Below are 21000 nucleotides of genomic sequence, written 5' to 3' on the forward strand. Positions count from 1 at the left end.
CTCAGGCCATCCTTCTATCCTGGAGCGTTTCCACAGTACTGGCCAGGGTTCATTTGCATGGAGCCAATTTGCAAGACAAATTTCAGCTGTGTGCTCTATCTGTTTGTCCTGTGTGTGTGTGTGTGTGTGTGTGTGTGTGTGTGTGTGTGTGTGTGTGTGTGTGTGTGTGTGTGTGTGTGTGTGCCTGTGTGTCTGAGAGACAGCTCTGCATTGGTATTGGGGTGTGGTGGTTTTCAGCGCCAATGTGTCTTGATTTTTTTTTTTATTTGTTGGTTGGTCTTTGCTTGAAGGAAAAGATTTGGTCGATCGCTGTGGTTGTTAGTGCGTGTTAGTATCAGATTGTGCTGTTACTCCACTGCAACTTGCAGACATGTTTATGGACTTTTGAAATCAATTGAATGCCCCTTTTCACGCGGCCTCTGAGCTTTCAGAAACGTCTTACATGAGAAGCTCGGCGAGAGCTGGCCAGTTAGAAGGACCATCAAGTCAATTTGCAACTTTCAGGATACCACAACACCTCAGGAAACAGAAATATGCAAATGGATGAGGGTTTGAACCAGAGCTGCATAACCACATAAACAGCTCCAGCACAGTCCTCATCTGTTTTTTTCTGGCATCTGTGTTAAAAAAATAAATAATCAAAAGGTCTCCACCGCATTAAGCTTTTCACACCCTTGCACCTGTACACAGGTGAAGGAATGTTACAGGTGCATGCAGACCTGAATGCTTTTTTTCATTTCTCCCGGTTTTCACCAGGCTACCCCCCGCAGCACCGCCCCTCCCCTTTCAGGACACATGTCCTGTTTGTTTGGCATGTCCCACCCATGATTTTTCTCTTTTCTGTTGGTTACCTATAGAGGATTTTGATTTGTTCTGTCTCTGCTCTGCTCTTACCAGGATGCAGCAGTGGCTGCAGCCAGGTCTAACTGTAGTGGATCACAACGGACCCTGTTGCCTTGGTAATATCAACACGTTTTGCATAAAGACCTCAGATTTGTTTGCCAGACCGTAAGCCCTCACGTCTACTCTCTTGCCTGTGCAGACACTGATTTCTGCAGCCGTGACTGACTCCCCACGGCACAACATAGGTGAACACACTTTTGAACTTTGATAAAATGATGATCCAAAATTTAATTTCTATATGATTTAAGGTTCATTTGTTTATTTATGAGGACAATGCACAATAGTGCATCAACAGTTCTGTAAATGTGCCAGTGTTAGCCAGCTGGCTAATTCTCAACTGTAGTCCTAGTTACCCAGCATGCATGTCTTTGTGGTGGGACAAAACTGGAGCACCCAGGTAAACCCAAGCTAACATTGGGAGAACATGCAAAGTCCACACAGAAAGGCCCTGTATACGTATCGAGAGCAGGATGCAGAGACCTGGAAACGCTGACCAATCAGAGTTCACTTGGCTTTTTCAGGAGGGGAAACAGAGCGTTTAAAGGCCCAGACACACAGAGCCGACGGCCAAACGACAGCAGAAAAGGCAGTTTGGCTGCTCAATCTCCCGAAGTTGGTCAAAAAAGTGCCTCGGAACTCACCAAAGCGACGAGACGTAATACGTCTACATAACAGCAGGCGGCGCTAATCTGTATTGTCGCCCGAAAAAATGAAAACCGGCAGCTGATTGGACAAACGCGTCACGTGGGTCTGGTTTCTCCGGAAAGCCAGAGCCAGACTGTCATGGTCAGAATACGATCTGATATTGTACTAAAATAGTTCACCGAAACATGTTTCTGAAAACATTTTAAGCGAGAAACAGGCCGTGCAGTTGCTGAATCTGTCTTCATTTCAGATCAGCAAAGGTCAGTTTGAAAGATTTTCGTCAGATTTTGAGAGAATCTAGTCACGCTCATCCTGCTCCCCGTTTCCGGGTTAGCGCTCTACCAATCAGATGGGTCATTTGAGTCCGACTGCCGGCAGGGCCCGCCCCGCCGATTATACATGAAGGCCAGAACAGACTGGAGTCACTGACCTCGCCAGACTGTCCAACGGCCGATTATCGGCTCTGTGTGTCCGGGCCTTTAGACAGAGTGTGATACAGGTAAAGTCTGAGGAAAATAAAGGGTTTCTGAACATCAAAGCATGTAAACATGTTCTAGTAGAACCCCAAAATACAAGTATGAATCTGAAAATGAGCATGATAGAGGACCTATAAAAAAAAAATCGAAAAAAAAAAAACATTTGTACAAACACATCTTGTTCGTGTCAGATTTAAAAGGGGCAGGTGATGATCTGATTTGCCTCGAGCAGCTTAGTCCTAACAGGTTCGGTGTTTGAGGAAGGTGGTGAGTCTTCATTAGAGCCGCCACTTGTTTGTTGAAGTTAATCCAACAGGCTGGCTGGGTGTGGTAACGGCTGACTAAGTAATCAATCCCTCTTCCACAGCCTCCTATTAATCCCTGTATCCCATTAGACTCAACGCACTGTAAAGGCCAAGCACTCACACTGCATTGTATGCATGCGAGGGTGTGTAGCCAAAAGTTCATCATGGTCTATCTGACAGTTTGTGCAATTGTGATTTTTTTTTTTTTTTTTTTTTTTTACTGGGATCAAAGAGCTGGTTGTCACTCTGAAGTAATAACGAGGACACTGCTGAGCATCAAACAGAATGAAAGATCTCACTTTCAGTAATGGCTGCTAACTCGCCTTCGTCTGCTTTCTAGTCGACTCCCAGGAACGACTATCTCTCTGGCGTCGGATTTGCATGGTGTTCCAGGTGTGTTATTTGAATGTAGCATTACTCCATTACTCACTATCTCTGGGCCCGTAAGAGATTTTAACCTGAGGCCACAGTCACATAGTTATTCTACATCCTGCTCTGACTGGAAAGCGACTTAGAAAAACACACAGAAAGAAGCAAACAGGCAGTAAAAGCATGTTTACAGTGCTCATCTTAGACACACAGGTGTGCATGTGTTTTGCCTTTAAGGTGCAACGGATTTTGTAATGTTACACTTAGCACGTCTTTATTTTAAAAGAACGACCAAAGATGTTCCTACTTTTCACCCTTTATTTCAATTTAAAGCATTTATCAACTCACACACAGATCCCAGTCGACATAATGTACAATGCCATGCTCAAGCACACTTTAAATAAATTATATGAAACCAAAAAATAACGTTCTTGCTGCTTTTGTTATCAAAAGCCAAAAGCATAAGTACATTGATTCTAAATGACAACAGCACGTCTCCCATTCATCCACATATAAACACAACTTTTGAAAGATCACTTCCAATATATTAACTAATACAATTGAATTAATTTCTTCGTTATACTGACGACACTTTGCTATAGTTAAATAGCCTTCAATCCGAATTCCATATCAGCTTATTGTTTGAATAGAAATGTATTATACACATTAACACAGGCTCTGGTCTGGCTTCCTCTTCACTTCATGCCGTGCTGGGTCTCGTGGTGCCTGCGGAGATCCACTTTACGCTGGAAGCCCTTGGAGCAAATGTCGCATCCAAACGGTTTGAAGCCCGTGTGTTTCCTGCTGTGGGTGATCAGGTTGGAGCTTTGGCTGAACGCTTTACCACACACTTGGCACTTGTGGGGCTTTTCACCTACAAAATAAAACACAGAGATATGATGTAACTAAGTACATTTACTCAAGTACTGTACTTAAGTACAAATTCAAGGTACTTTACTTGAGGCTTCTCTTTTAGGGTCACTTTCTACTTCTACTTCGCTACATTTCAGAGAGAAATAGTGCACTTCTCACGCCACTACATTCATCTGACAGCTTTAGTTTACTAGTCACTTTACAAATTAGGATTTTTGTACACGTAGTTCATACAAATTTAAATTAAACTACCCAACAATATAACTGCCCACAAGTCCAGCTGAAATGATTAGCAGATTAAACACTTAGTTGATGACAGAACAGTTTGGATCGTTTCCAGTCTCTAAAATGGGAGGAGTTTTCTGCATCGAGTACTTTTACTTTTAATACTTTAAGTACATCTTCCTGATGATACTTAAATACTTTTTACAGTATTTTTACAGTGTGGTATTAGTACTTTTACTAAGGGACTGTTCGTTGTTTATTTCAGGGGCCACCAGAGGAGTTTTGGGATCTTTAGTCAAAATAGACCTGACCCTCCCTTCACCAGCAATACATTTTGGATGACCCTCCAAGATGATTAGGAAAAAGGCATGACCCTCCCCAACAATTTATTGATGCCTCCTGTACTTGTTTGCGCTTGGCAAAAATGTATTACTTCAAATACTAAGTTACTCATCTAGTAAACTAGTATTCACATGAAATAAAACAATAAAACATTGAGACCATTCAACAAAGCATGCTGGGTAATAAGGACTTCAACACTGGTTGCTATGGACTCGTCACTTGCATATATTAGCATAGATAAAGCTGCCGAAGCTGAACATTATCCAAAACTCCATTTCTCAGACGAGCGTCAATTTGGGAGCTTGCATGCGACCACTCCTTCCTTCTCAAATGCCTTGAAAAGGCTGTCGTTTGCACAATTTCACAAATAATCACCGGGAATGAAAGGATATTGTTGTCGTACGGTGTTTTGGATGTTTTTGAATTAGACAGTACGGCAATCATGCTAATGAATACAATTATTTTTTTCAGCAGATGTCTTAGTTACAACACGATAGCGGCATTTAGTTACAACACGAAAGCGGCATTTATTCAGCTCTAAAGCTACAGCTCAAATTGTCTGGCTGACTGAACAGGGAGGGACCCATCTGCTGGCGATAGGGGCCGAGACTGAGAGAGCTACATGGATAAATATGCACCAAACAAGCCACTTTGAAATGTTGCTGTTCTCATCATACAAAAGTTGGGTGACCCTCCCCCCTAGACTAAAACAAATTGGATGACCCTCCCATCAACAAAGAATAAAAAGACATGACACTCCCCTATTTTCCGGCGGTTGTCCATTCCATAAATACCAAACGGTCCCTAAAGGATCTGAATACTTCTTCCACCACTAAATAAAACACAGAGAAATCAAGCAGTGAGAAAATCATTTAGAAATGATTTGTGTAAACAAGTTGCAGTTTGTTTCCAATTGCTTCGGGAAAATCAGGTTTGTCATCCGTATTGTAAATGGTGCCTGCGTGTTTTTCCCCAAAAGATAAGGTTTGCATTAACACATATGGGTGAAGAATCAAGCCATTGTTCAGATTTGTCAAACATTTATTTGCAACAAATGGCGACGGCATAGAGTCCCTTTTACAGAGCTCTGCATGAAGCAGGAAAACCAGATAGGCAAATCATCACGCCATTTGTTTAATTTCATTTTCTGATTTATCAGTAGTTATATTACTCCTGCTAACAATTCCCACATGCTGCACCTGGAAAGCAGATTACAGCAAGAGGAGCCGTGGACAGTTTCATATACGGCCGCCTGCTGTGAAACAATCTACGTACTGTGACTTACCGGTGTGAATGTACGTGTGTTTCTTCATGTCAGACTTCTGGTGGAACCTCTTGCCGCAGTACTGGCAGGGGTAAGGCCTTGTGTCCGAGTGGATGAGCAGGTGCGTGGAGAGAGTGGAGGAGCGCTTGAATGATTTGCCACACATCTTGCACTCAAAGCTCTTTTCCTGGTCAAAGGCAAAAGTAGAAATCATCAATCATCCACAAATGAGCAAATGAGAAAAGTCTGCGCTTCAAGCTTCATTTTTGGCCTTGAAAACAACAGATGAAAAAAATCATTTCCACTTTCCCTCTCAGAATAGAGCAGGCTACAATAACCATTTTTAAGCCGGCAGGGTAATTTGTATTTTTAAAGGGACAGGCCATCTATTTTACTCCTCGTGAGGAGTACTGCTCAGAAAACAGACGTATAATGTGCTATAATGGGCACTTTCTTTTCAAAATCTTTATTGAAAAAACATTGAAATATATAACATTATATATTATTATACATTATATAACATTTCACTGTAAGGGGTCTATAGATATAGAAAATAAACCTGATGATGTCATAGTGATGTCACCAGGGTCATATCAGCTTATCAGATTTTTAACGTAGAGCCTGTGTCACAAACTCGAGGCGTCAGAATTGAAAGATGTGGACATTTACCAGACAAGAAGAGTCTGATCAAAACACTAGCATTATGGGACACGTAGGAGCTTATTTACTGATCTATTCTGGAGCAGCCCATTAAATGGAAGGAGCTTATCATGTTTTATAATGTGCAGCGTCTTGGAGTCAGCGATATACCTGCAAGTGGACATTCATGTGTTGCTCCAGACTGACTGCGTGGCCGAAGGTCTTCCTGCAGATGCTGCAGCCAAAAGGTCTGGTTCCACTGTGCGACCTCCTGACGTGAACCTCCAGCCCGTGGGGCGTTGAGAACACCTAAAACAGTTAATGGAGATGTTTCCACCGGATACAGTGCAATTTCCATTTCCATTTTGCCTTGATGACGCGGCTCGATGAGATGCTTCGCAAACCGAAATTCGATTGAATCTCCCGATACTTTAACCTTTCTATGTTTGTGCAGTATACATATGGGAGGCTAACATGTGGTGCGTACCTTCTCGCAGGTGATACAGTGGTAGGTGTTGGAGGTGGGGGAGTAGTGCGTGCTGCAGTCCAGAGGCTGCGGAGGCTGCGGGCTGCGGCTGATGTGACTGCCGTACAGATTGCTGGCGTGCTGCAGCACTGTGGGGCTAAAACTCATCTGACGGAGCTTGTAGGAGGAAGGCACCGGCTCCCAGGCGTACGGCGGCTTGTAGTAGGGAGGGAATCCGGCCATGTGAGGCTCTGAGGGTGCACACGTACACACACACACACAAAAGAGTCAACTATCTGACTGCAAGTTATACTGTAGAGCAGCGATATTCAACAGAGGGTCCTTAGAGTAAAGGCTGTTTTATGCTTCTGCGTCAACTCCTACAGCGTCGTGACCCTTTCGGAGTTCTGCGTCGGGGTTGAAATGCGTTTTCTTTGCATCGCGGTGCATTTCACCGCCAGAACGCTAAGGGGTGTGTGGTTTCCGGAGGAATCTGACCAATCACAGTCCTCGCGTTCTGCGTAGCCTCAACGCAAAGTAACAATTTTTTTGGAAGTGCTGCGTTCGACGCAGAAGCATAAAACAGCCTTAAGTGGCCACCAAATTATGTTTAAAATGTTACTTTTCAAGTTTCCTGTCTGAAAATATACAATAATATGAATCCAACATATAAATAAAAGCAAATGATGTTTAAATAATATATCAATATCCATTTATTTTCCTCCATCCGGCTTAGTTTAACATGCAACATAATTCTATACAACATATGCACAATAGCAGGGGGGTCCCTACTCCGTCTCTTATTCAGCTAAGGGGTCCTTGGCCGAAAAAACGTTGAAGACCCCTGCTGCAGAGGAAGCAAAAAAAGATGGCGATAAATGCACTGGCAGCTTACCATTTAGGTAGTATGGCTGCGTGGGAGCCATGGGGGGTCGGGTTGGCTCTGGGTGAGCAGGTAAGGGACATTCAAGCTCTGCCTCGTCCTTTTCGAAAGAGCAGTGGTCCACAGGGGAAGACTGCCCCTCCGACCGAGGCCTGTCTTCAGAGTCCGTGCTCTGGACCTCTAGTGGGTCTTCTGCAAATCCACAACAAATAAAAAGGTGTGACTGATTCAAGCGAAAAGACATGTCTCTGTTTGATTAAATAGCAAGCAAATATTCTATAACAACAAAACCCTGTTGTTACTATTGGAGGACATTTTGTTTGAATAAGAAACATCTATTCAGTGCTTAGCCTTGACATGTTGAACTGGAGAGTGATGATATATCAGTTCATTAAAAGCATATAGGCCTGTATGGTTAATGCACACCCTTCTTAAAATTGTTTCAAACGCAGCAGCTGCTAATAATGACATAAGGCTGTAAAAGTAGCCAGTACTAATTGAATTGTTCCAACCATAGCTTCACACTCACAAACACACACACACACACACACACACACACACACACACACACACACGGATAATGTCATCTTTAATGCGAGTCTTACCTGTACTTGTGGGGGCCTTCGGCTCGTCTTCATATGATCGGTGAACATTATAGGACGTGCACCTTTTGTTTTTCACCAGAAATGACCGGGGCATATTGATCCTACACCCCCCCAAAAAAATAAAAAAAATAAATAAAGTGAGTAAGTGACACAATTACGCTTAAAACGCATTTTGAAATAAAGGTTTTAGGCTACATCTTTTTTGTCTTTAGTTGCAGGCGGGTTACTTTGTTATAGGCTTATTTAATGTATTAGGTAATAATCGTATCCACATATTAAACTCACGCGCTAATAATAATAGGCTACAAATAGCCTAGTAGGCTAATATAAATGATTATTTCTTTCTAATTGGTTAACAGGCCTATACAGACATGTAACGTTTAATTTGCACATTTGAGAAACGTTGCGGTTGAAATGGTTCTATTATTTGTGAAAAGGTGTTACAAGTCGTCCAAACTTTCCCTCTATATGGGTTTAAAAGTTGTTTTACCTTCAGAAGATATAGTTACTCACCGTTAACTCAACAGGTCCCCGTCGAAATGAAACGTGCAGTAGGCCCCAATAATAGGCTACTACTACTACTAATAACAATAATAATAACAATAATAATAATAGTAATAATGTCCTGGTGTGAAGCGGCTCTGCGGAGTAAAATCCTTTCCTTAAAAGTCACAAAAGCAAAGCAGCCTAAAACCATCACACTTGTTGCTCTCTCTTTTTCTCCCCTCGCTGATTTTCAATCAGATAATTTCGCTGGAGAATCTGACTGTGCTTTCAACCAATGAAATGGCCAACCTGCAGGTGGAAATTTGCGTAAAAACACACGGGGCCTTTTGCTGTCCCTGGAACAGTTAACACAGAACACCCAGTGCTCCGAGGGGGGGTGGTGGAATAGGCCTAGCCTACATGGTCAAAAAGTTACTACATATTCTCTTCAAGCAGAGCGTTTCAGTGCTTTAAATGAAGGATATAATAATAATAAGAATATTGTTTGCATTCAATTACATATTGCGCTGATCTTAAAAAGAAATAATAATAATAATAATAATAATAATAATAAAAAAAAAAACACATATCAATTTAACATCAACTTATTTTATTTTGATTTTATTTATTTTTTTAAAGGAAGGAAGAATTTCCAACCAAAAAAAAAAAAAAGAAATCAGACCATTTCCACCTCCCAATGTTTGAATTACAGGATTTAGTCGGATAATGCATGCGTGTATGACTGTGTTGTGCACAAGGTTTTAATGAGCTAAAGATCATACGAGTCTGTATCACCTCCAAAGATACACACACCAAACCAGTCCGGGAGATTAACACTGTTGACTCTTTCTTTATTTATTAAAGCATATCGATATTCAGACTTCTTTAGTCACGCACGCACAGAATGACAAGATAGGTTGAAATGAAAGAAATATATACACGTATTTAAAAAAATAAATAAAAGAGCCTAATATTGGGGGAAAAAAACGGTTTTCAGAAAATACTGACATCTTAATAAATGATGTTGAAGAGCATCGAGTCGAAGAATCGAGAACCATTAAGAGGAGGATGAGAGGCTTTATGAGCTAGGGAAGAACATGGGGAAGAAGTGCAAGTGCGACATCTTGTGGACGGCGTGTGTAGCTTAGGCTACATCATAACACGAATAAGTGTTGGGGGGTCTTGAGATTTTTCATTTGATTCATTTTACCCTTAAAACAATCTCTGAATCAGTTCTGTGACTAGGCTTTATTTCTCCACAATATTAAACTGAGCAGCCTTTTAAATCATGTCATGCAATGTGTGTATTTATCTTACTATGTTGTGCATGCTATTTGTATTGAAAATCATTTAAAAAAAAAGGTTTGTCAGAGGGGCAAGTTCATAATAAACACACACACACACACACACACACACACACACACACACACACACACACACACACACACACACGGAGCACAGCACAGCAGCCTACCCGCTGGCCAAAGGATGTTTAAATGGAGCATGTTTAAGTCTTATTGAGGCTTGTTTATTAATTTGCTCTTGTTTGTGATTCTATGTGTTCTTCTTGAATCTATTTTTACAGTGGTAAGTGTTGCTGTAAAAGAGCATGGATGTGAAGCCAACTTGAATTAATGTTAAGAATAACTCACTTTCATTTTTATGGAATCACGTTTTGAGAGGAACCCATTGTACACTGAACATATGTCATGGTTAGGTTCACTTTACTGCATACTCCACCATGCACATGTCCTTGTATCGTTCATTCAAGTTTATGTAGGCTATGTATGTGTTGTTATTTGTTGTGGCGGGTTGATGCTACATTTAGTTGTTCTGGCACTCATGAAATGACAATAAAGTAACTTTTCTGTTCATTTTACGCTGTATGACAGCAGCCGAATAAGACTAATTATCATAGAAAGAGACAGGGACTTTTGTCAGTGACAATGATGCAACGTCACATTTTATGATATCATATAATGTTGAATGTAATCCGAATGTAAAAGAAACTTACTTTTTTTAATTTGTTCAGCTTTAATATTACAAAGTAGTATTGAGGGTATGGAAGCCCATTTCTGCCAGGAAAAGCTACAAATAGATAAGATGTCATGGATTGCCAAACATAAAAATATTCATGGTAAGTAAAAATTCTGAGACAGTGGTTCCCAAACCTTTTCACGTCAATGACCCCTAAACTGACACAAATTAGACTACGGATCCCCATTTGATTTTTGCAGCCTGATTTAGTCCTAGGGTCCCGCATATGCTTTTGGATGTTTTATTACAGAAAGTGTAGAAGAAGCCATTTAAGTCCCACCCCCACCGGAGGGTAAAACAACTCTCCGCTCTTCTTTGACTTGTATTGTGTGAAGGTGCCTCCTCATCAATTCCGTCTGCTAGCAAACAACAGAAAATGCCTAAAAAGTGTGTGATGGGATGCCCTATCAACATAGCAAATAACCCATATTGTGGTGTTGATTGTTTTCCCCTGCAGTGGGCGTGGTATGACTCGATGCACTCTGTCTCCGTGACCAAAAGTCATACATTCTATCCAGGGCTTGACATTAGTACCCGCCAACCCGCCAAATGTGGGTACATTTCGGCAGTGGCGGGTAACACAGTCACTCTCACTAGCCACTTTGGCGCATGGCATGCCTTTATATTGTAGCACTGGTGGCTGGAGGTGCCCCTTTGCCACCACCCGACAGGAATAGAGGATGGATACCCGGACCGAGCCCATCGAGACCCGACGGTACCCGCCGGGCCGGGCTGGGTTCGGACAGATATTTAGAAATGATGTTCGGGTTTGGGTCGGGCTCGCTCACATCAGTGCGATAAGGCAGCGAACATTTTAAATTTAAAAAAAACTATTATGTAGGTGCGCGCCTGTGTTAATGTGCGCTTGTTGCCACTTCCTACAGTTGCTTAATAAAAGCTTTCCACACAAACAAACGTACATGTGTCATTAGTATAAGACAAAAATTAGATTTTAACTGTGTCGGGCTCGGACATAAATATCTTAATGCCTGTTGGGCTCGGGCTGGGTTCGGTTACTGCTCTGTCGGACGCGGGCCGGGCTCGGACAGAAAAATGCGGCCCGATCCGCACTCTAGACAGGAACACAGCTGCGACCCAGTGTGCAGCGGCAGCCCACGGCCAGAGTATGGTGGCCTGTACAGCACAACAGACCAGCAAGCCGCGGAGACCCACTAAAAAAAACACTAGCCACAGTGGCTAATGAGCAAAAAAAAGCTAATATCAAGACCTGATTCTATTACTGTTACTTTGCATGGAATTAATTCAATCAGGAGAGACTTCCTTGCAATTATGAACATATTTATTGTACAGACAAACATGTAAATATACAAGTCTCTGGAGATTGGACTCCATCGAAACCAAATGTCCTAAAGGGTTTAAGGAAACCCAAACATATCCTCCGATGGAGTCCAGACGCTGGTGGTGGTGAATGAGCAGAGGAACCATCGACAGCCAAGCGCAGACGATACCCAAGTCCGAGGGCGTGACCACCGGTGGCAGAAGGGGAGGAGGCGGGACAAACTCTATTTCCTGAAATGACAACTGCCAACCGCGGAAGAGAGAGCAGATTTAAAGCAGGAGGTCATGCTGTGATAGGCTCGTGACAATTGGCCGACCCTGATAGGTTTAATTAACGACACAGCTGGATCTGATTACCACTGACAAATGACGTACCATGAAACAGCTGATCATTATGAGTGATGGAAAGGGTATATGAAGTCTTCCTTTAAGAATTTAGGCTGAGCTTCATTAGTGACAATAAATTATTCCCTTTTCTGCTGGGGACCCCCTGGAAACCACGCCTAGACCCCTAGGAAGTCCCAGACCCCACTGTAGTAAGTAAGTAAGTCATAATTTGGACTTTTATGTGAAATTATGTCATAATTATTACGTGTTAGTCAAATTAGGACATAATAAGTTAGCATTTTTACTATTGGCAAATTATTACATATGTTAAGTTAAACATTTTGAATTACTATCTCATCATCCTGACTTTAAAATATAAAAATAGCATTTTGACTTACTTTTCAATTATTTTGACTTTAAAATTATACAAACACACACATAAATTCAAACATACATACATACATACATACATACATACATAAATTCAAACATATATGCATACATACACAGACATTTAGCTATTTCTAATTTTTCATCCATTCTTTTTTTTTCTGCTGTTCATGGGCTTCCATATAGATCTCCCCACTACCAATTAATGACGTTTTTTTTTTTTTTTGTTTTTTTTAAAAACACTACCTGGGAGAAAATAAAAATCTAATTTGCGCGTGCGCTTTTCACATGTGGGTCACGCGAAACCGCATTACACCTTCATCCTTCCACCAATGGGGAGATGAGAAAAACAATCTTAGCTTTGCAACAGGGCGAATAATGTGCCGGTGTGCACATGAAATGACTACGGTCTGAGTTATCAGATGCAATTTAACACATTTAGTCCAGTTGTTGTTCGGGTCAGCGAGTTGTAAAAGTTGTAATTGCGAATTGCGGGGGCGCTAACTTGTGGGATTAGTTTGCACGCAGCCCGACAGCGGAGGCTGACATCGGTGGGATGGGCTGTGAGGTGTTCAAGATGGCGGCGCCCTGTGGAGTGCTGCTACTCTAACAGGTAAACAGCTCCGGTTATTAACGTCTCGTGTGTTTTTCATACAGCGAATCTTAACGAATGTGACTTGTTTTACGGCCAACGAGGTGTTCGGCTTGCTTCTCCGCCGACTGAACGCGACTGACAGGCAAGATGAATCCCCGAGCGAGTGTGGGTCGCTGCTGCCAGCTAACGTTAGCTCTTGGCGTTGGGACTGACTTGTTTTTGGGAAAGAGCCGGTGATGGATTTGGCATATGTTGATGCTTTAGACATGTATCCGTGGCTATATCTGCGTTTTCTGTCATGCGTGGGAAGGGGTTATCGCTTTGCCAGAGGAAAGATGCTTGCATATTTTTGTAATAATCGGATAAAGTAAACCCAACCCTGCCCATTGTTCTCTGCGAGTTGTTTACGACAGGCAGCAGCCAGTGGCCAGTCCACATACAGCAGCAGCAGAAGCAGCACTGCTGCTTTTCAGCCTCAGCCGGTCCGTTCCGTTCCGGGCTCGGCCAGGCTCTGTTCTGCTCGCATTGTGCATGTCACGATCACATTATCATCATGGCCTGTTTTTTTTTTTTTTTTTTATTTGCATATTTGATACCTCTTTATGCATCACAGTCAAAATATCTCTTGCAGCTTTTTTGCATCATACTTCTTTATTTGTCTTTTTTTTTAAATATATTTTGGCTGCAAACGCACTTGCATGCACAATTTTCCCCTATTATAGGTGTCTTTTACGTTTTTTATACCAAGGACCCCTTAACTGAGAGAGACGTAGCAGGGACCCCCCTACTACATAAATTGTATAAAATGAAGTTGCATATTAAACTAGGGCTACAATAACGTGTAGGGTGGCCTGAAGCCTTAACATATACCTTTTTTTTAGTGAATAGAATACTAAGCTATTTAAATATTAAGTGTTGGCATGATTTAATAAATCATGTGGCAGTGAATATTTAGGATGAACTGTATGGCTATCTTAGTGATTACCTATAGCTCAGTAAGGCTATCATCAGTGGAGATTTATAATTTGTTAATTATACGTGGGAATTATGTTTAGACATTTTAATTTTTGAATAAAACTTTCAAAAATTGACAGTAATTTGGAGGCCCCCCCCTCCAGTGACTCTGAGGACCCCCTGTTGAAGATCTCTGCCCTATTATGTTAATCATTACTATCCTGTTTATTTCAGTCAGTCATTGTCAATCAGTTTCTCCTTTCACCGTGGAGACAAAACGGTTCACTAGTGTCACAGTTTAAAAACTAGTGAGTCCCTCGGTCACATTATACTGGACTCACTGTCCCCATTGCTAGGCTGGGCTATAGGGAGAAAATCAGAAATCGCGATATTTTGACCAAATACCTCTATCGATATTGCGGTGATATTCTAGGGTTGACAATTGGTGCTTTAACAAAATATCTTCACACTTAGATTTTAGATAAATAATCATCAGTAATGTGGACATAATGTCTAAGTGGGGAAAAAGGCAAATCATAGAACAGTCTAAGTTCAGTTTACTGTAATGCAGCCTTTAAAACCAGTAGAAGACAACGCTTATGTCATATCACAATATTACGACATCCAAAATCTAAGACGATATCTAGTCTCATATCACGATATCGATATAATATCGATATATTGCCCAGCCCTACCTGAAAGTAGTAAAATATAACTAATAGGCCTACTGAGTATATGGACAGTAAAATAAAACTAACATTACCAATGTTATTAATATAATTTTCAAATTTAGAAGTAAACCTAAGCAATTTCTTAAAAAAAAAATAAAATAAAAAAAAAATACCGGTACCATGAACCCACTGTCCTCAAGGTCCCTACAAATTATAGTGCAATACTAGTTTTTTTATTTTTTTTTCTCTCTGTACTGTTATCAAGAACAATACTTTTTTCAATACCTCTGTTTGATGAATAAGCACACGTTTTTCTACAAAACCCTTATTTTATTTAACAAAATATTGGAAGCGTCTCCGTGCATCAGCATTTTAATGTCCCAACACACAGAAGCAGCCTTACAAGAACTTAACCAAAACAAGACGTAGTCTAACATAAGCTGGATACCTCCTGATCTAAATGAAGAGTCCTGGGCTCGGTAAAGCAGCTCTAGCCGCCTGTTGGGATGAGTGAGGGTCTGTGTAATTTTTTTTTTTTTTTTTCTTTCCATTAATGAAGTTAACCACAAGCCTCCCACAGCCTAAATGTCTTCATACTGCTTGTTTTGTTCATCAGCACTGATGCATTCGGGTGACTGTTAATAGTTTAGTTTTTCTAGTGTTGTGGAATTCTTCTCTTCTACGTTGACTTGTCATGTCAGCCTAGTAAGAGATCAACTGATTTTTATAGATATTTTTGAATAAATCCTTTTGCATATTTGTCAGGCCTGTGCTGCAATTTTTTAATCAGTCGTGCAGCTAAAAAATATGAATGAATACTTCTACTCTTGGGTCTGCCTGGCCATTTACATGACCGACGAAAGTTAACATTTGCTATTGTCTCTGAATCAACTGAATTATTGATCTGTATCCTCATCACTGTCAGTTACTTTAAGATAGATAGATAGATATCGTGATATGAGACTAGATATCGTCTTAGATTTTGGAAATCGTATTATTGTAAATGGCTGTAAAGCGTTGCCTTTTCCTGGTTTTAAAGGCTGCGTTACAGTAAAGTGATGTCATTTTGTGTTACCAGACTGTTCTAGCTCTTCTATTATTTTTACCTTTACCCACTTAGTCATTTTATCTACATTACTGAAGTTTATTTATCTTAAATCTCATTGTGAAGATATTTTGTTAAAGCACCAATTGTCAACCCTACAATATCGTCACAATATCGACGATATTGTCCGACGTCTGGTCGGACAGAACAAGACTCTGGGGACTTTCTATGGGCATTTTGCTCCATTTACTGACGTTCTATAGACCAAAAAGTTAATGGATCCATCAGAATATGAATTGATGGATTAATCTGTAATGAACATAATTGTTAGTTGCTCTACATCATGTTTAGTCCAGTTAACCACTCCCAACATTCACAGAGATGAATGGGAATGTGTTAGTTGCTAACTGAACAGGGCAGTTGGGTGGATGAGAATCATTCCTTCAAATGGACCGAGCAGGCCGTTGATGTCTTTTTTTTTTTTTTTTTTTTTTTTTTTTTTTTTTTTTTTTATAAATGTTTTTATTAAAGTGCTTTAAAATATTCACCCAGGAGAAAAGGAGGCTGTTGGTAACAGCTTGCACACAGTCAAACGTTACTTCCAGTGTGTGTGTGTACGTGGAAATGCTCGGGCCGCATAAAGGTCCTTTGTGTCCTCCTGAGTGTTCCCAAGCTGCCTGAGATCACACGGAGGGTGGTTCGTGTTTGTGCCACTGACCTGTCCCTGCAAGAAGGAAACAAAATTAAAAAAACACAGCCAGACTCCAGAACCCCGTGACTGAGCACTTAATTGATAACGGGGAAACGGTTGCGCTGTGACCTCTTCTGTGAGTCACCAAACAAGAGCACATTTGCATATTTTGATTAGTTATGAATGAGAGCGGCTCGAGGACATTAATATTGTTTATTTGTTTCTTCCCAGAGGGCAGTTTTTATTTTATTTTTTTGTGACTTTAGTGGAACTAAGATAAAATACGCTGTTGTTACGTTATTGATTCTCTTCTTCTTCTTGTCGCGCTCCAATTTAGCTCCTGTCGTCTTAGTTTCGGTAGCATGTGACTGTGTTGAAAGATGGAATATTCCGTGCTGATGGAATAGTTTGTAGGATTCCTCCTAGCAAGTTGAGTGTTTTTGCCAGAGTGTTGAAAGGAGATGTTAAGAGCTGACGACATGTCTGGTGCTCATTCATTACTCCTGTTAGGGGAATAAGCTGCCGGCTGAAATTCCCCCCTTGACCTCCTTCACTGTGGATGACTGACTGAGCGTCTAGTAGCCTGACAACATCAATGATAGACTAATTACCTGAAATGGTAAACACATTAGGCCAGGTGGTTTTAAAAGCACATTGCCGATATAGTCAACATAATAATAAATGTTAAAAATGTCATTTTGGGCACTGGTAGTAAATGGGGGGAAAGATTGGAACTAGTTATCTTTTGCAGGGTCAGCTAGGGTAACCTGACGCTCCAGATGGTTTAAGATGGAACCAAGGTTAAAGGTCAGCTAGCCTATACTGTGAAATCATGTTCTGCAAAAGGGCTTTTCTGGCCATCATTCAACACCACAGCTCAGGAACAGAAGGGGTGACACTTTTGTCAGGTGCTAAATTGGTGACACCAATCTTGAAACTGTGGGTGGGTGGGGGCTGTGTGACTGTGTGTGGCATCTACTTTTCACCAAAAAAAGGACTTAATACATTTTTATGAAATTCCTTCAGAGTCTACACTACATATACTTAAGGATGTAACGATTACCGGTGTAACGGTAAACCACAGTAACAATTTCCGTTTCCATTTAAAATATTATTATTATCACGGTGGATTGCCGCGGTGGGGAAACCGCGTGTTTAATCTTTCCCAGCTTCACCCGAGTCTCCTAAAGTATCTGCGCGGGCGCACTGCGTAGCCTACAACGTGCGTTTCTTGAATTTGGAGCCTTGGCAGAAGGAGGAGATGACAGCACTCAGGACATTTATCAGCCCTCTAAGAGGACTAGGTGTAAAGCTTGGGCATGTTTTGGTTATTAAGAATGCCGAAGGACAGTTGATTGAAGATGGTTCTGTCTGCAGGACGTGCAGGAAAAAGAATTAACACCGTTACACTTTTTGAAACTATTTCAGCTTGTGTAGGCCTATCGGTGCTTTCTGAATACATTGACCACACTTAAAATACCGTGATAATTCCGAAAACCGTGATCATTTTTGTCACTTTAACCGTGAGGTTAAATTTTCATACTGTTACATCCCTACGTATACTGTGTGTGCAGGTGTACGAGGATGGAAACTGCAACAACTGCACCGGTTGGCCAAAGGCAAACAACAATTCATTCTAGTTTAGGCTATTTCATTTTGGAACTTTTATAGGCCACTTCAAAGATACAATGTCCCTGAAATGAGTTTGTGATTATTTGGCTAAATATTTGTTATATGGCCTGAGGTGATCTCTCTCTCTCTCTCTCTCTCGCGCTGCAACCAACACAACCACTAAGCTTTATGCAAATTAATGCGCGGTCACACCAGTTCAGTTATAGTATTCTCAATGAGTCATGTAAACAAAACACTGGGATTGCAATGGAAAATCAGTGATCGAATGTGCCCTATTCTAGTTGTACCCATATAGTGTGGTTTTCACATGTTCTGTGGTGACGTATTAAAGCGTAGCTTCGTTATCGGACTCATCATTCGTCGCGTTTTCGGTGACAGAAGTATCGATGGCTGCCTGCCGAGTTTGTACTTTCCTGAGAAAATGATTTTATTTTCCCGTGTCAGGGACACAACACACTTTGACGGTAGGAAAGTCTCAGGTGTAAATAGTGAAATGAACAATGGCTGAATTCCGTTTAGCTGCTTCGGTTCCAGGCTCCTGGTATCGCGCATTTCGGCTCACTGTCACACGGCCATGACTTACTGTGGCAATTGAATAGAACTGAGCCACCAGTCATGATGTTGGTAACATCTGTGCTTTTCCTGCTATGACAAAGTCAAAATGTCTGCTGTGAAAAAAGGCCTTTGGGAAGGGAAAATGAGTTTGGGCATTGCTGCTGCATATGTTGGCAGTGGAATAGTGTGAAAGCATTGGCAGGCATGATTGTCGTGTCACCCGTGCACACATAAAGCCCACCTTGACATATCCTCACCGTATAGGGTTAATAGGGCTATGGATGTGTTAACAAACGGTTGCTTATTTACACAGCCAGCGGACGCAGAGCGGCATTAGCATTTATTTGGAGTCCCGTTTGTGTCCACCTGGTATATGAAAGTCCAATAACTGTCCTTTTTAGTGCTTATTTCCCGACTACCCCACCAAGGGAAACATGTGGCTCTTTAGCTGCTAAACGCTCCCATTATGTTCACCAGCTAGCCGCTAACTTTGTGTGTCTGCTGTTTTATGCTGGGCTACTTTTTTTTTTTTTAAATGATTAATCATTTAGGTTTGTCATTTCCCTTAGCAAGTTAGGGCCGACAGCGTACAGTTGCTATTGATCTTTGCTGAATGTGTCAGTTAACCAATGATAGCCGACACACAGCTTGCATTCATTGTTGTCAGCGGTGTTTTAAGCTGTTTGGACCACAACTTTTAGTTCAATCTCCCCCCTCATATTGCATCTGTTTCAGCTTCCAGCAGGCACGTTAACCTTTATTTTGTCACGCCCTTTTCACACAGTCACACACACACATACACACACACCTGGAAGCTGCCCAGCACATTCTTATCTGTTGGCAACTGATCAGCTCCACTGGAGCAGTTGGAGGGGTTTAAGGGCTTTGCTCGATGACAAAGGTAGTAATGAGGAAGAAGTGCTGCTCTCATTTGGCCTAGTATCCCATCCCAAAGCTATTATGTTGTCAATTCATGAAAACAGTCCTGTTAGTAATTATGGTTCCACCATTGTCACCAATATCCACACCAAAAGTGTCTGTCTCATTAGTTAAGTACTTGATGGTCATACAGAACTTAGTAACCATGAAATGTGCAAGTCTTTATAGCAAAACCATTGTGTTCATGCTTCATATGTGTATTACAACTAAAAACTGCTGTGGTATCACATGGTTCTCTAATAGAGTGACCTAATGGGAACTGAAGTGACGCCCATCTGTATTCTCCAAAAAAATGTAGTTCATTTGATCATTTAGAGGTGTTATTCCTTAAGTATGAGTACATTTGATGAAGGGCTAGCTACCTCCATAAAGAACAACCCTCCCGTTTGTTGCCATGTTGAAGAAATGCCTTTAGCACAAACCCCTGCTTCCCAGTACTGAGTTGGTATTACGTGACCGCTAATCCTAAGATCACAGCTCTAACTAATTCTTGGAAATGTTTACGAATTGTTCTTGGTGCGATGTAGAGGTGCCTGGAGACTGTGTTGGTGGGTGGCCCCAGGAGTCCTCCAGGCAGGCAGGCAGGGACGGACACAGCGAGAGAGACGCGGCCTCCCCCTCCAGCACTGTCACCACCATGGCCAGGGAGCAGCCCAACGTGGGGGACCTCCTCCCGCTCCTTGAGACCTCCGACCTCCACCAGCTAGAAGAGATCCGAGGCGTCCTCAACGAGCATCTCAGCACTGGTAGGGCAGCTTGGCTTGTTTAACGCCAACGTGGTTCATCTATGTGGGTTCTGCTTTCTGGGGAGCTTTTGGGGATATTGTAACTTTACTCATGAGTTAGGCCAGTGTGTCAGATCACCCCAGATTGCTTGATTAATGCCCTTTTTTACCATATGTTTTGAGCGGACTTTTCTTCTTTTAACATGGCTCCGCTGGTGGTGGAATTTGCTGGTTAGAATGCCTACTACTCCTTTCTTTCAAAAACAAACTCATTCAAATTTTCTTTCCAAAGAGCGAGGGTCCATGCTGCTGAACGGGCTGGTGGACTACTTTTTGGAAACCAACTCTGCCCAGGCCATGCATATCCTCTCCTCAGTCAGAGAGCCACACGATAAGGTGAGAGACGCCCCCTACACAAGCCTGATGCCTGGTCACGCCAGGATTTAAAACGGCAACATTTTGTCATGAAATCGATTCATTCCAGTTGAATCGCCGGGATTAGAGGATCTGCTTGTTATGATGGCATGCCATACATGTGACATGGTTCCCATGGGTCCTTGAAAGTTTGTAAATTTGAGAGAGGAAAATCAATGCCTTGGAAGTTAAAAAAATAAATAAAAAATGAGTGCTTGAATTTTTATATTTTGTGCAAGAATAGA

The 21000-nt window shown here is 41.6% G+C and overlaps 2 protein-coding genes across 5 annotated transcripts in view; one reads left to right on the forward strand and one right to left on the reverse strand.

The window, feature by feature from the left end:
• Nucleotides 1-3019: 3019 nt before the first annotated feature.
• On the reverse strand, nt 3020-8796 carry gfi1b (growth factor independent 1B transcription repressor). Of its 2 annotated transcripts, none has more exons than XM_028602142.1 (7): nt 8509-8796; nt 7996-8096; nt 7403-7582; nt 6529-6758; nt 6213-6350; nt 5424-5589; nt 3020-3572 (listed from the first exon to the last, which is right to left on the reverse strand). In XM_028602142.1, the coding sequence occupies exons 2-7, from the start codon at nt 8087-8089 to the stop codon at nt 3394-3396; spliced, it is 987 nt and encodes a 328-aa protein (XP_028457943.1). In that variant the 5' UTR covers nt 8090-8096; nt 8509-8796; the 3' UTR covers nt 3020-3393. The 2 variants fall into 2 exon arrangements, with proteins under 2 accessions (XP_028457943.1, XP_028457944.1); XM_028602143.1 differs by lacking the exon at nt 3020-3572 and adding an exon at nt 4886-4970.
• Nucleotides 8797-12232: 3436 nt separating this feature from the next.
• tsc1b (TSC complex subunit 1b) overlaps nt 12233-21000 on the forward strand; it is a 36674-nt gene continuing 27906 nt past the window's right edge. Inside the window, exons 1-3 of one of the 3 annotated variants that reach the window (XM_028600824.1) lie at nt 12233-12357; nt 20144-20362; nt 20634-20737. In XM_028600824.1, the coding sequence (XP_028456625.1) occupies nt 20254-20362; nt 20634-20737 (213 nt within the window). In that variant the 5' untranslated portion in view covers nt 12233-12357; nt 20144-20253. Of the gene's footprint in view, nt 12358-12834; nt 13148-20143; nt 20363-20633; nt 20738-21000 lie in introns of those variants that run through there. The other 2 variants (XM_028600826.1, XM_028600825.1) reach the window with 2 other exon arrangements.

The sequence above is a fragment of the Perca flavescens genome, chromosome 16 (genome assembly GCF_004354835.1).
Source record: "Perca flavescens isolate YP-PL-M2 chromosome 16, PFLA_1.0, whole genome shotgun sequence".
Taxonomy (NCBI): domain Eukaryota; kingdom Metazoa; phylum Chordata; class Actinopteri; order Perciformes; family Percidae; genus Perca; species Perca flavescens.